Raw genomic sequence first — 13,717 nt, 5'->3', positions numbered from 1 at the left:
CGTGGGATCCAAAGAATTGTAATCATGGTAATATCTCCGATCCTAAACGTGTGCTACGGCTGATATATGTCTTCGCATATCACAGGGAGCGCATTGGGATGCTCCTGGTGATGCCGTAGATGTGAGCATGAACCCGAATGCGGGCAAAGACCCGGTGGGAGGCGTGAAAGACTCAAGGTGGATGCCTTACAAAATGGTACCAGACATAGAGGGAGGCCAGAAGGTCATCGACATGCTGCGGGAAGCTGGTATCAACGCTCGGGCGAACCGCAAGTACGACTGGATCCACGACGTTTTTCTCATCATCATACGGATGTTTCCTCACTGCGTACCTCCACCAGTCACTGTGGTCTCAGCAAATGCAAGATATGACCCGCACTTGCACATCAAAATTGGCGCCACTCTCCGTCCTCTGCGTTACCAGAACACGCTCATCATTGGCAGTGGAGGCTCAGTTCACAACCTCTTTCGGAACCACTGGCAATGGATGATCCGGTTCAAAGACAATTTTGCGCAGCCCGTTCCGCCAGAGCCCTTCGCGTTGGAGTTTCGACAAGCGCACGAAGACGCAATCATGAGAAACACGGGACCTGATCTTCGAAGAGCGGTCACAAGATTGATGAAACACCCGCGATACAAAGAGGCGCATGGAACAGATGATCACTATATGGCGACGCTCTTTGCTGCCGGGGCTGCCGGAGATGAGAAAGATGTGGGCCCGCACATGTTGTTGGGGGAATGTTGGGAGTTAGTCAACATGTGCAACACCCAATATCAGTTTGGTTCCTGGGACTAGGCTATCAAGAATTTCAACAAGGATGTGTGCAAATTACGTTTTCATCAGTCAATTGTACTTCCAGAAGGTTGCAGTAGCACTGGATTCAAACCAATGAAAACAAATCATGACTTTGAATGCTCGGGATACAGACGCAATTATCACAGAGAAACTCAAGTTTAAATACCACGGATATAAAACACCATCCGCCGAGACACATAATGAATTTGAACGCGTAAGCCTAGGGCTTACACGAGCTCCTCCTGCCGTCTTTTGATCCTTTTCTTGCTGTTCTCCCTGTTCATTATTCTGCTTCCACTCCACACGAACTCCTATGATCTTCTAGTAAATATTTCATCGTCCTCACTTCAATGAAAACACGTCGTGGGCAAGTCATGCATACCGCGACAAGTCTAGGCTCTATAGCGAAAAATGCCCCGGCTACGCATCGTCGACCACAGGCTCGAAATACTATTTGGCTGCGAGCCAGCCCTGAGAACTCCAGACATGTAGGCTTCATGAATAGTTGACTGTGATGCGCGAATATAAGAACAGGTTGATCTACCACTCTCCCCCTACTCTTGATTTACCAATATCGGTGATCCTGCCCGCAGTATTCCGCCAAACGTAAGACCACCCCTTGCAATTCTGTGAGCTTTTGGGATTTTATCGTACGCTAAGGTATGGATAATGAAGCACAATCATTGACTCACCGATTGAAACCAGCATCCTCCCACCATGATTGCACCGACAAAAGCGAAAACTGCTCCTTGTTGCCGATCACTTAAGTCCAGTTCTCTGTTTACTGGACGAAAATCAGGAACGCGTCGATAGCTACGATCCCACCAGTCAGGGTTTGACACTGGATAAGGTACTGGCGGATGTGAAGCCAGCGTGGGGTCAAAATCACCCGGCTGGCGCTCCCGCCGGACGCCGCCAGCAACTGTGATTAAAGAAGAATTTTCGTCGGGGTCGTCGCCTGGCGAAGCAATCGAACGATGGATTTCGTAGTCAGAAAGGAGCCTCGTGGTCTCTGAATCAAGTCTAAGCTCTTCAGCTCGCGAGGAGTTTATGGTAGTTGCTATGACAGTTGCCATTTCGCCGTTGAGGATTGGCATGTGGGTAGGCAACGGTCGTGTCCAAGGTTTAAAGAGGAAGCAATGACCTCGATACGAAGAAATGGGCAATTTTTTGCGTCAGATTCCAGTGACCTATCCCGTGACATTGCGGATCGCTTCGGCGAGACTTAGCGTAGGTGCTGAAGTGTGCTTTGGTGCGGTCCCGAGCCGACCGACTCAAACGCAGCTGTGGTGGAGAAGCCGAACACAAGCCGGATTGAACCCCACCTGGCCCGACAGCGTACCAAGGCCGGTCAAGGCATTTGGATCAAGACTCCAAGCTCTGAGTGACGATGATATTCTCACCACAACCATGACATGGCATCTAAATCGTGACAAAATCCAGCCTCTCTATTGGTAGAGATAGCACTCAACGACGCAGATATTCTGCCATATTCTGCCAAACTCACAGTATCTTTACCCACTAGCTAAATCCAAACTACAAACAAAATGGCGGAAAACAAGTACCTTGAGGTCGACAAAGACAGTTTCCCGTATGTCTTCATGAAGAATGTGGACTTGCCACTGCGAACCTATCAAAAGGGTTTTTTGAGATGCAACGTCTACTTGCCCAAGGACGCTGCGCCCTTTGGTCCCGAGAGATACCCAGTCATTGCGACGTACGGACCATGTAAGTATTCGCGAACAATGCACAATCTTCGAAGTTTCAGGTACTAACTTAGGGAAAAGATGGTAAAGACGTCCCGTACAGCGTATTCCACAAGAAGAGCTGGGATCAGTTGAATCCCGAAATGAAATCTCACCACGCGTCATGGGAGACTCCGGACCCAGGCTTCTGGACAAGCAAAGGATACATCGTGGTTAGAGCCGACGAGCTTGGCGCTGGTCAAAGCCCTGGACTCCTAGACACCATGTCGCGCGGTACTAGCGAGGCGTTTTTCGACGTGGTCGAGTGGTGCTCTGAGCAAGAGTGGTCATCTGGTAAAGTCGGCCTCCTCGGAATTAGCTACTACGCTGGTACACAATGGCGAGTGGCAGCGCGGAAGCCAAAGGGGCTGGCCGCCATGATCCCATGGGAAGGCATGAGCGACTACTATCGCGATAGAGTCCGACACGGCGGGATCCTATCGGACAAGTTCATTAGTAAGTCTGGCTCTGTCGTCGTAACGACTGAATTATTTGCTAATAAAGATGGACGCAAACAGAATTCTGGTGGGAAAATGGCGTTTCGCCGAATCAGTACGGGAAGCCCGGCCGCGCCGCCCGAAACTGGGGTGACGACACCATCGACGGTGACTTGGATGAAGACACCCTTCGACAGAACAGACGAGACCAGACGGTCGATACCGCGGTGCACAGATTTCGGGACGAAGAATACTATCGGACTCGGGATTTTGATGTGGAAGCCATCGAGACGCCCTTGCTGAGCGTGGCAAACTGGGTAAGTGTATTCCCAAAACGGTCCTAACTACATCTACATGGAGAATGCTGACCCTGTGATGAGGGTGGTATACTCCTGCACTTGCGAGGAAATGTCTTGGGCTGGATGCGTGCTAGCTCCAAGTACAAGTTTCTCCATTTCATTGTGGGAAGACATGATCTCCCGTTCTACTATCCTGAATCCGCTGCGATTCAGCTGTCCTTTTTCAATGCCTTCTTAAAGGATAACGATGCAGATGGTTGGAAGACTGGGGGTCAGCCCAGAGTTCAACTTTGTTTACGACAAGGCGAGGCCGGGGTAGACGACCCTGAACGAGAGCGTGGATTTCCACAGAGACATGAGAATGACTGGCCTCTGCCTGGAACCCAGTATCAAAAGTTCTTCCTTGCTGCATATCAGGAACTAGCGATCCAGCCTTCGGAGACTACTATGTCTGTGTCGTACGATGCGATGGATGGGTAAGTGTCGACTTCAACCGCAGTCTTTCAGGAATACTGACCAATATTTTTAAGTGATCCTATCTCTTTCCGATACAAAACACCCACAACCTTAGAAATCACTGGTCACATAGTTGCCCACCTGACTGTATCTGCTTCTCGAAAGCCAGCCATAGATACCCTGCCTACAGATATTGACCTCTTCGTTACTCTCCGAAAGATCAACATCAATGGTCAAGAAGTCTTTTACACCGGAACCATGGGCGACCCTGTACCCATAGTCAAGGGTTGGTTGCGAGTTTCACAACGGCTGGTAGACACGAGTCATCATTTTCACCGAGACTTTATGCCGTATCGCAACTATCACAGCACAGATATCCAGCCTGTGAAGGAGAATGAAAAGTATGCTGTTGAAGTTGAGGTCTGGCCCACTAATGTTGTCCTCGAGCCTGGGGAAACACTTGTGTTGGAGATTGCTGGTCACGATACTCAGGGTGTTGGAAACTTTTCCCACGGCCACGCCAAAGACCGTGACGAGAAGACATTCACCGGCATAAACACTGTTCATATCGGAGGGGAAAACAGCTGGCTTTTACTGCCTGTAATCAACTCAGAAAGATAGTATGGCTTCTACTAGAACGAGATAGACGTCTGTCAAATAGCCCCTATCGCCGTTCCAAATATTTCTACAAACATCAACCGCAACGTTGTCAAGGTTCGTGACATCGGCGATGTTGTGCTGATTACGCTATTGCAACATACGTATGCAAACAAAACAGTAGATACAGAAACGTGCTGTAACTATCTAGATTTCTCCAATTTCTTTTCACCTCCAGCAATCCTGGCACATCATGAGTGACGAAAAAGCCAACTCACATCCTCTCACATTATGACGATGGCTCACTTGCACGCAGCCGTGTGAGTAGCTGAGAGTATGTCGCACTTATGCCCCACCCCTTGAGAGACCTCATGGACAGGATGGCCTCATCCAGAAATTTCCTTCGCCCCTGAACATTACACAAATTACCAACACCAGGCATTTTGATCTGACTCCATCCGTTCTCAACCCAGCTGGTGTCGGACATATCGCGTCGCGCCTTCGGACCGAGCACCACGACTGGGCCCAACGATAAGAGGAGCAGGCCATCAGGGCATCTCTGAGCGAGCTTGGAGTAGATCCAGAGAATGAAAACAGCGCTGAGTAGCGAGACTGGTGCTCCAAAGTGCGGACAGTGGCTCGACCGCGTCACATGTATAATTCGTGCGGCGAAATAGCACGCCAACCTAGCTTGTCTCCCTGATTCCCTCCATAGCTGAGCTGCTTGCGTCCACTCCTCGTCTTTGAACTTTCCATAGATAGACTTGACTACAATTGGAAGAATCTTGGAGGTTGGGGTGTTGTGAAACATCAGCCCGGTCAAGGCCATTAATTGGTGAGTGGTGACGGATTTGAGCTCATCGACGGCTTGGGCAGTTTGCTCACTCTCAATCATGTTTAGCAGATCGTTCAACACCTCGACTGCGGAATCTGTGTCAGTGGGTGCATCTGTACTGCATATGATGTCCGTCAGTCGTTGAAGGATGACTTGTTTGCCGATGGTATTCGTTTTTGTCCAGGCAGACTTCCAGCAGTTATTCGTCACGACCTGATCGATGGTAAACACTCCATGTGAGCCGTTGTACTCTGAGATTAAAAATTAGTTTTCTGAACACTTGAACGTTTTCTCTTTGAAGAAAGAGGTACCGAGGACGTTGGAAAACCCAGCCCAACTTTGTGCGTTAGCAGCTGCCCAACGATCATCAGGCTGCGGCAAGGGAATTTGTAGTTCCGATACCCTCACCAATCGACTGAGTTCGAAATTAGAAGCGAATGCAGCATCTAAAAGCTGAGTAACCTAGGTGTCAGTCTCGTCGACGTGCATGAAATCGGCATGCGAGGTGCTACCTACCCAAACCGAGAATCCCAGCCGTCTTCGTTCCTCATCTAAGACCCATATCTGCCATTTATGCGTGAGTGGCAATTGGAGCTGAGAAAACTTTTGCATGGGCAACAAGTTATTAAAGAACCCCTTCCGCCTTGCTAGGGTGATTGGCAGCGCTTGCGTGATCTCTGCAACCTCCAAAGACCGCCTGTCGCCGTCGTACATCAAACCCACGCGGTTGAGGACAATGGTCTGAAGCATCCACAGCTCACGACTCATGTAGTTCTCCCTCTCGCACTGCTACTAGTCAGAAACTCTGAACTTGCGACGTGCATCAATGGGTTGATTACTTACCATAGCAGCTGACTGCCGACGAACCAGTTCGTGCATCGCCCTCGAACATCGGCGGGCGTCTGGAATATTTGAAAATTGAGCACCCACTGCAGCCACAGCAAACATGAGAAGCCAGTGACGCTTTTTTGACGTAAAAGAAGGCTTGTGTAGGATGGGAAACACAGGATGGAAGAATTCAAAGTAGAGCTGCATCCAAGCATTGAGTACCGGCCCAGGGGGGATGCGAAGCTCTATGAAAGGGGGGAAGCTCGGTTTTCGTTGCATATCTGTGGCGTATCCAATGACCCGTTCCACGGCTTCTTGTGGGAGTTCGTCCACGTGGGCAAGATCTTCCTCGTCGATATCTTGCGTTCCGAGTTGGGACATATCAGGGAACACAAGCGGAGCATCCATTTCAATTGAGACGGGGTGATAATGCTTGAGCTCGACGGCATCTTGATCGATGGCAGGCGTGTGACTACGGCTGTATAGCTCTGTCACTGCGCCTTGGTCCATCATCTGGTCTGAAGAAGGCGGATTCCGGGAGGCTGTGATATGGGGTGGTGCGACTGTCGGTCTCTCCATCTGTTTGTCATATGCCATATGAGCAGACGGGTTGCTTGGCATAATATAGGGAAGGAAGTTTAGATCGGGGTTATAATCGAGCCAGTTGGTTGGCTCATCATAGGTGCCTAGCATAATCGAGGGCGTAGGTACTGTGTCGGCCGTATCTAGGTCGAGAAACAGACCCGTTCCCTCGAGCAGCATATCGAATCGAATGGGAGGCTCTTGATGCTGAACGGCATCCGTTTCTCCGCTGGCGCAATTCAAGTTGGGGTCACCGTCTGTTTCTTCAAGAATCACGGGCTGGTCCCTTGACCTGGTGGACTGTCCATCTCCGATGTAGTTGCTGGCCAATGGTCGGTCGTCGGGAACAGTCACTGGAGGTGACGGTGGAATGTGTCTGTCATCAGCTATCCCGTTGTTTGTGGCGTCGCCATTAGACTTATCGCTGCTGTCATTCTCGTTGTTCATTCGTGGTTGTTTCGGACCAGGTCTGTTCGAGTGGGCTTCCGACGCACGCCTCTTGCCGAGAGGCTCGTAGAAGCAGTCGTTCTTGCTCCGACGACATCTTTCACATGGTAGTTGCCCATCGCAGCGAACCTTTGACGCATTACAAGACCTGCATGCCTGCGAGACGCGGCGATTGTCTCGATCGCTATGATTCTGGCGATCACCGCCCAGGTGAATCGTAGTGTGGTGGCGAGAAAGCGAGTCTCTGCCGACATGAGGTCAGGGTCTTGTCATCGATCTATCATTTTGAAGCCAGAGAATATGAAAGCCTGAGAAAATCGCGCGATACATACACTCTGCCAAAGCTCTGTCCGCACTCGGAGCATGCAAACGGTCTCTCATTGGCGTGAGTACGTAGATGACGCTGATAATGCTCACGCCGATTGAAGGACGTATCGCAAATTTCACAATAGGTATTGCTTTTTGCATTTCGGTTGGACATGACAGCTGTGGTTACGGCACGAAATGCAGTCACTACGGCTCGGCCGTGGAGAATGAGAACCGGGAGGGGATCAAGGTTATTTACGGGCCCTCTAGAGAAAAGCCGCCTTCCCCGGACACCAACCGCCTCTTGCCCCATGCTGCTAGGGGCGGGTGTCCCCGGCTTCATCATGTTAGAGTTGTGGAGTGCAGATCAGATCAACACTGAGCCACTCCAATTATGCCGGCTGCAACGCCAGGTTGCATCATCTGCACGGCGGAAAGAACCTCAGTTTAGCAGGACATGGCCCAGGTCAGATCATTCAAACCCTCACGGAACAGGCTCCAAACCTTTATTGGATTCAGAGCTAGATTCCTCATCATCAACCGTTAATTTGGCCATCGACATGATCCGTCTCAAATCCCTGGATGCAGTCCGTGCAGAATATGTCGATGAGTGTCTTCATGATCAAAGCAGCATCACGGTAAATATCATGAGTCCGGGTGGGGTTTGCCGATGTCACCAGAAAAACAACGACCTCGGCATGGATAATAGAGGCAACGTGTAACAAAGTCATTACTACCGCTAACGCTAGCACGGCCGAATTTGAAATCTTCGGAACATAGATCTAATTTCTTTCCGAGGAATTTCAGGCGTGCGATACCCTAAATTAGTTCCGAGATGTAGGAGGCAAAGCCGGCGTTCGGACGCCATCAAAGGTCCGAGAGATTTCGGGTTTCATCGGCCACAATTCCCCAACTAGGCTGGGAATACAGCCCCGGTCAATCAAGCTGGAACCATCTGAGAGGCGGTACCTGCCGGCCGAAACCCGGAACTGTCCTGCATACTAGCTAGCCCGACAAGAGACAACTTATCAGTACTATCTAATCACTAGCTGTGAACGTTATCTACACTCTTCCACCCAAACACATCTTTACCTGGCTTCAGTTTTCTGTTTGATAATGATACTTGATTCACTCTAAGACAGATATTTATTCAGCTTGAGAGCAATAAAGGTGCCAAAGACTAGGGGTAAAACTATAGATATTTAGATAATTAGAATTGTTCGGGAAACTAAGCGATAATAGGATTAAACTAGAGACCGCCTATATTTTATGTGACTGCGCAGCTATATTTTTTATATTCTTAATCACTCGTGTAAGAGATAATAGTAGCTACAACGATAACGACGACAACAATAAAGATAATAACGATAGAAACGACGACGATGATTAGAAGCTATGACGCCAATAGAAGCATGACGATAAGGCATAATGGCCACAGGAAAAGCAGCCGGCATAACATAGGAAAAATAGGCGGTCTCTAAAACTAAGCGACTGTTTCTACCGATACATGAGGACCTCAAAACAATTAGTACCGCAAGTAAGATTCGGCTGGCAAGTGTTATCCTTAACATCTGAGGTATTTAAGTCTCATAATAGTTCGCGTTCTGTTATTCTGATGCGCATCCCGTCAATGACCCCATAGTATTTCCGCAAGTGCAATCGATCTGATCAATTTTCTTCGTAGAATTCCGAGAACTATGACCGACATTCCCTTTACCAGGGACAGACCCTATATTCTCCCTAAACCTTGCCCGCGCCTGCATCCTTCTGGCCCTTAATGATAGCGGCAATTCGATTGCCGCCATTAGCTGGTGTCCCGGCACCCCGATTGAGCAGAGACTCGGGGTCACCAGTAAAACGGGTCGCGCAAAAACCCGCATCAGCGCTGAGGACCAGAAAGTCTTGTGGCTTCAGTCGGGCTACATAAATTGGCATAAGTATCTTAATCGCGGCTTTCGTGCTCTTAGCTTGGTCCCGCGAGTTATCCTGGAGCTGACGAAAATGAGACGCGGAGGTCCATGTGCAGTTTGTCTGTCGCAACAGATCTTAGAAAGCCTCAGTTATGCACAGGTCTCCTATGACGTTTATTCCAAAGACATGACGGAAAGCAGTGATAGCAACCAGGCGGGTGTCCCATTGAAACAATTGCAGCGTTATTGACCGATATGTTTAGTCGCTCAAACTCAAGCTGTGGCGGGCCAGTTTTTGAAGATAGTTAGGCAATCACATAATTAAATCAAATTTGAACCCTTCTCTAGGTTACCCTAAAGAACAAAAGAAGAGGAGACGGTGATAAAGGAGTGCGGACGTTGTCGTCCGACAGATATCGAATAATCCCGACCGGCCCCACTTCTCCGGTCCTAGGGCCGGACAAATCCCACCTCCGGGCTCGTTAGCTGCGACGCCGATGGGTTTTAATCAGCCGTATGTCATTTCATCGGTTCCGACCTTCCCAAAATGGGTCTTCGACGCAAACCTGAGGAGCCGCACCATGCCACACTTTTTTTCGACTGCGTTATAAGTAGCCAGCATTTATTCAACAGCTGTTAGTCCTGAGTTCTTCTCTCTTTACTCATCGCCACATTGATTTCTTGTATATCTTTTCCGATGCATCGTCACAATCTTTTATCGATCTTTGGTCTCGGCCTGGTAGCAAGCTCGGTAGCCCAAAATGCCTACTCAAAGTTAACACTGGATCCTACATATCGCACAGTTCCACCACCCAATGACGACTTTCCTCAAGACCCGCATCACGTCCGGGTTGTTTCGATCATCCTCTTAGCCATATCACTCACTTTCGTGGGCATTGGTCTGAGAGAAAGTAAGCGCTGGGGCTCGACAGTCCCTGCGGCCTTAACAATCGGATCTGCTACGTTTGTCCTAGTCGAAGCAATCAACTGCTATTTGGCCAACGTCTACTGGACCACGTCTAACGACCCCGGAAAACTCATGTTCACCTTACTTGGGCGTGATTTTGACGTATACGTCGGCATTATCTGGTGGTCTTACGGGGCCGTTCTCAGCTGTGGTATCTTCGGCGCGCTGATGCGTGACATCCGAACCGGAAAGCTATGGGCTCTCCTCGGCTTTGCGGGACTGCTGGACATCATCCTCGAAGAATGCATGCTCATGTATGGTGGTATTTATACATACTACGGCCACCAGCCGCTGGTGTTCAACGTTTTCCCTTGCTGGTGGGCCTTTTGCAACGTCTCAAGCATTTTTGTCGGCATCTCCATCACTTACAGATACCGCCACCTGCTTGAGGGGTGGAGAAGCTGCTTGGTTCCTCCGATTCTACCGCTTTGCTATGCTGGTCCGCAGGTCCTCGCAGCTCTGCCTACCATTTACGCAATCCAGGCAGATTATTCTCCGATGGTTACTCAACTATGCGGCATTGTCACTTGTGTCCTTGCGGTGGTTCAAGTTGGTGTTACTATGGATACCGTCCTGGGGCGCGATCCAACGGACATCAACAAAGTCGGGCGGGATACTCAATCTCAGCTAGCTCGTCAAAAGCTGTTTTGAGAGATGATCTAGACAGCTGGAATTCGTGGTATTTGCGGCCATTTACCTGCTTTTTGGACGGAATGATAGAAGCAAACGGGAAGAGGAAAAGAGGGACGAATCTAGGCATGTATGCAACTGACTGTTCATACAAAATACCCATCCCTGAGTCTTCAAGGTTGTCACAGTACCTAGTTCAATACTGACATTGCTGCTCTTGGTCTCTTAAAGCCTTACCTGGATGTTATTTTGCAATTGCGAAGGACTGAGCTTTTTTGCATGGCAGTAGCATCTAAGTGAATGTTTTCTCGTTAAGTAACGAATGTACTTGTGCCCGGAGTCTCAAACTCTCCATCAACATCGTGACATACACCAATGTTGATGGATTTACAAGCAACCACGAAGAAAAGAACTAGAAGTTTCCAAGAACGGTCACGTTCTTCACGTCAGCTCCCATCCGCAGCACAACATCTTCACCCATCACCTCATCTGCGGGAGCGCCGTTGACAGTGACCTTTCCAAGGCTTTCTCCAGCCGGGACGCGCCACTTGACGCGAGTCTCGGAGGGAACGCTCCCACCGAGAAACGCGACCTCCGCAGTGATCGTCCGAGCCGTGATGTTGGTGAAGGTGCTGAATTCCACACGCCCCCAGCGCGTCGGCGATCCGGTTGCCGCGGTTGTGGATGTAGTAGCGGTGTGCGTACAGGAAGAGGACGAACTCGTCCGTCCGGTCGGCCAGAAGGAGGCGCAGAGCGTAACCGGAGCCGATGAGGCCTACGATTTCGCGGCTCTCCGGCTTGCGGACCAGGACGTTGGCGAGGAGCCCTGTGGGGGTGAAGTTGTTGGCTTTCATGGAGTCGATGACGGTGTTGACGAGCTCGAGGGGCCCATCTGTTCATTGATGGCCATTCCACGGCAAGGGAGTCTATGGTGGTGTTTTGGTTCGGGGTCGGAGGAACATGGGGCGGGTTTGTGTGTTGCCCAGTGGGCGATTTGATACTGGCGATGGTCTGATTGACCATCACTTCGGCACGGGTGGTCCAGTCGGCGGTGTACTCGGAGAACATTTTCTGATGGCTGAGTTCTCGTAAGTCTCGAACCGTGTAGGCTTGGTAGTTGAAGCAAGGCAGGTTGAAGTATGTCGGGTGGACTATGACGGAGCCGGACTCGCTCCATCCGTGGACCAGACGTAGAAAGGATCAGAGGGGCCGGCCCAATGCTATACTCTCATCGTGAAGGGTCGGGAGGATGTTAACCCACGCCAGACTCTTGTCGCGATAGGTTTTCAGCAAAAGCGATGGATTCGACCCAGTCCTGGCCGTCGGATCCGCGGCGGAAGACCTTGCGAGAGCCGGGCCGCCATCTGCCTAATAGGCCGTCATAAGTCCAGTTCCTGTACTCTGGGTCTCCTAGGATGTCTTTCTCTTGGAACTCGAGGGGGAAGTGATTCCAAGTTCTGGTGTCCGCTCGCACGGTGAGGGTATTGTTGGTCTGGACGTTTGCGAAGGTGTCCCAGCCCGCGGTGTTGGGAAACGGCAGGACGTCTCGGACAGGGACCTCATCAGGCTCTCCGTCCTTGAGCAGCGCATCAGCAAGAAGGTTATTTGGTGCTTGGTTGACATCGGCTGGGTCCACGGCTGGATCAGCCCGAGTTTTGGTAAACCCAAGTTGCGTTGCAAACCGTTTCGTCAATCCGGTTTCGGGTACCAGGACAATGTCGCCTCCTGGCTCTGCCAAGTCCTCGTAGACAGTCCAAGACATGCCATCGAGGGTGAAAGTATTGGTGATTGTCAAGCCCCCCGGGGCCGTTGAATGGAACGCCAAAGCAGGGATGGCCGCTGTCGAGAGGCAGAAAATGAATTTAAAGACTTGGAAAGCTCACATTTTGACCAGCTTGGCGGAAATGTTTTGCTTCTCCTAACATGTTGACATCGGAGACATGACGCCCTTTATACGTATTCTTCTGCTTCATGATGTTGGACTATGCGAAGGCACTCGAGGTTTAGGCTCTTGCCCAGCACCCCGCCCCGGATAATTGTCATGTCATCGACGTAGTATCCAGCTGCTGCCGCGTGATATGTCGGAGAAGACAATGGCGAAGTTCGACATTGATCTCTTGAGAATTAGTCAGAGTCAATGGAACTTGGCGTTCTTGGGCGGGGTTGAGATTGTCTCCTCTTGAAGTCATGCTCGACACGTTGATAGGCCGGGGTGAAAGTCTTGCAACCTCATCTAACAGCAAAATAGAGGTCCGCGCCAATGACAGTCTCAGAGTAATAGTTGTAATGGTACGAGTTGCAAAGAGGGCACATGTTCTCCCGGCAAGCCATCCGCTCCAATCGCGAAACTCGTTTGCAGGTTGGAGGAGTTGGTAAAAGCCAGTGTCACCCTTCGCCACAAAGATCATCGCAGCATGCAGTCGAGGGGCAAGTCCGTCTTGGTCGCTTCCAGTTTCTGAGAGACCAACCGTCCTGCACCTTTAGAGAACCATGCCATCCTCGAGGCAAGTCAGTGGACGTGATGTGCTGGGCCTTCCCCCCCATAGTGCAGAGCTTTGTTTTCATTTGCTTTTTCTTTTTCTTTTTGGGAAGGGGAGGGGGGCGCGCGAGAAAGGAAGGAAGACTAGCATATTCGTTACTTCCAATTTCGGAGTTTTTGTTGATGAAAAAGCCATCGCGGAAGTTGCTTCCCAAGTAGGTACTTACCCGTAACCCGCCCGATGTCTTGCGGATAGAAACCACCCACCCCTCTTTTTCCACAATATGAACTCAGGCACACTGGAAATCTGCACCTTTCTTTTTGCAAATACGCCAACGACACCTCCCGGCCTCTACTCGCGTCCTGATCACGTCGCGTCGGATCGTGATCCGCATCCGCAAAA

At 50.3% G+C, this 13,717-nt stretch overlaps 7 protein-coding genes across 7 annotated transcripts; 3 read left to right on the top strand and 4 right to left on the bottom strand.

Annotated features, from left to right (window-relative positions):
* Positions 1–193: 193 nt before the first annotated feature.
* On the top strand, positions 194–796 carry GCG54_00005218 (uncharacterized protein; the record flags this gene model as incomplete). The annotated part of the gene is made up of 1 exon (XM_045405245.1): positions 194–796. One exon carries the CDS (start codon positions 194–196, stop codon positions 794–796), a length of 603 nt encoding a protein of 200 aa, XP_045256628.1.
* Positions 797–1,336: 540 nt separating this feature from the next.
* GCG54_00005217 (uncharacterized protein) lies at positions 1,337–1,893 on the bottom strand (the record flags this gene model as incomplete). The annotated part of the gene is made up of 2 exons (XM_045405244.1): positions 1,337–1,414; positions 1,489–1,893. The coding sequence occupies 2 exons, from the start codon at positions 1,891–1,893 to the stop codon at positions 1,337–1,339; spliced, it is 483 nt and encodes a 160-aa protein (XP_045256627.1).
* Positions 1,894–2,343: 450 nt separating this feature from the next.
* GCG54_00005216 (uncharacterized protein) lies at positions 2,344–4,354 on the top strand (the record flags this gene model as incomplete). The annotated part of the gene is made up of 5 exons (XM_045405243.1): positions 2,344–2,524; positions 2,593–2,997; positions 3,060–3,295; positions 3,359–3,753; positions 3,808–4,354. 5 exons carry the CDS (start codon positions 2,344–2,346, stop codon positions 4,352–4,354), a joined length of 1,764 nt encoding a protein of 587 aa, XP_045256626.1.
* A 265-nt stretch (positions 4,355–4,619) lies between these two features.
* GCG54_00005215 (uncharacterized protein) lies at positions 4,620–7,022 on the bottom strand (the record flags this gene model as incomplete). Its single annotated transcript, XM_045405242.1, has 4 exons — positions 4,620–5,416; positions 5,477–5,627; positions 5,682–5,951; positions 6,009–7,022. 4 exons carry the CDS (start codon positions 7,020–7,022, stop codon positions 4,620–4,622), a joined length of 2,232 nt encoding a protein of 743 aa, XP_045256625.1.
* A 2,046-nt stretch (positions 7,023–9,068) lies between these two features.
* GCG54_00005213 (uncharacterized protein) lies at positions 9,069–9,465 on the bottom strand (the record flags this gene model as incomplete). The annotated part of the gene is made up of 2 exons (XM_045405241.1): positions 9,069–9,359; positions 9,397–9,465. 2 exons carry the CDS (start codon positions 9,463–9,465, stop codon positions 9,069–9,071), a joined length of 360 nt encoding a protein of 119 aa, XP_045256624.1.
* Positions 9,466–9,999: 534 nt separating this feature from the next.
* GCG54_00005212 (uncharacterized protein) lies at positions 10,000–10,856 on the top strand (the record flags this gene model as incomplete). Its single annotated transcript, XM_045405240.1, has 2 exons — positions 10,000–10,012; positions 10,042–10,856. 2 exons carry the CDS (start codon positions 10,000–10,002, stop codon positions 10,854–10,856), a joined length of 828 nt encoding a protein of 275 aa, XP_045256623.1.
* Positions 10,857–11,247: 391 nt separating this feature from the next.
* GCG54_00005211 (uncharacterized protein) lies at positions 11,248–12,597 on the bottom strand (the record flags this gene model as incomplete). The annotated part of the gene is made up of 4 exons (XM_045405239.1): positions 11,248–11,467; positions 11,541–11,727; positions 11,837–12,002; positions 12,097–12,597. The coding sequence occupies 4 exons, from the start codon at positions 12,595–12,597 to the stop codon at positions 11,248–11,250; spliced, it is 1,074 nt and encodes a 357-aa protein (XP_045256622.1).
* Positions 12,598–13,717: the final 1,120 nt, after the last annotated feature.

The sequence above is a fragment of the Colletotrichum gloeosporioides genome, assembly GCF_011800055.1.
Source record: "Colletotrichum gloeosporioides strain Lc1 chromosome Unknown consensus_116, whole genome shotgun sequence".
In the NCBI taxonomy this organism is placed as follows: Eukaryota; Fungi; Ascomycota; class Sordariomycetes; order Glomerellales; family Glomerellaceae; genus Colletotrichum; species Colletotrichum gloeosporioides.
Note: the sequence above shows the minus strand (reverse complement) of the source record. Positions and strands in the feature narration are given on the sequence as shown.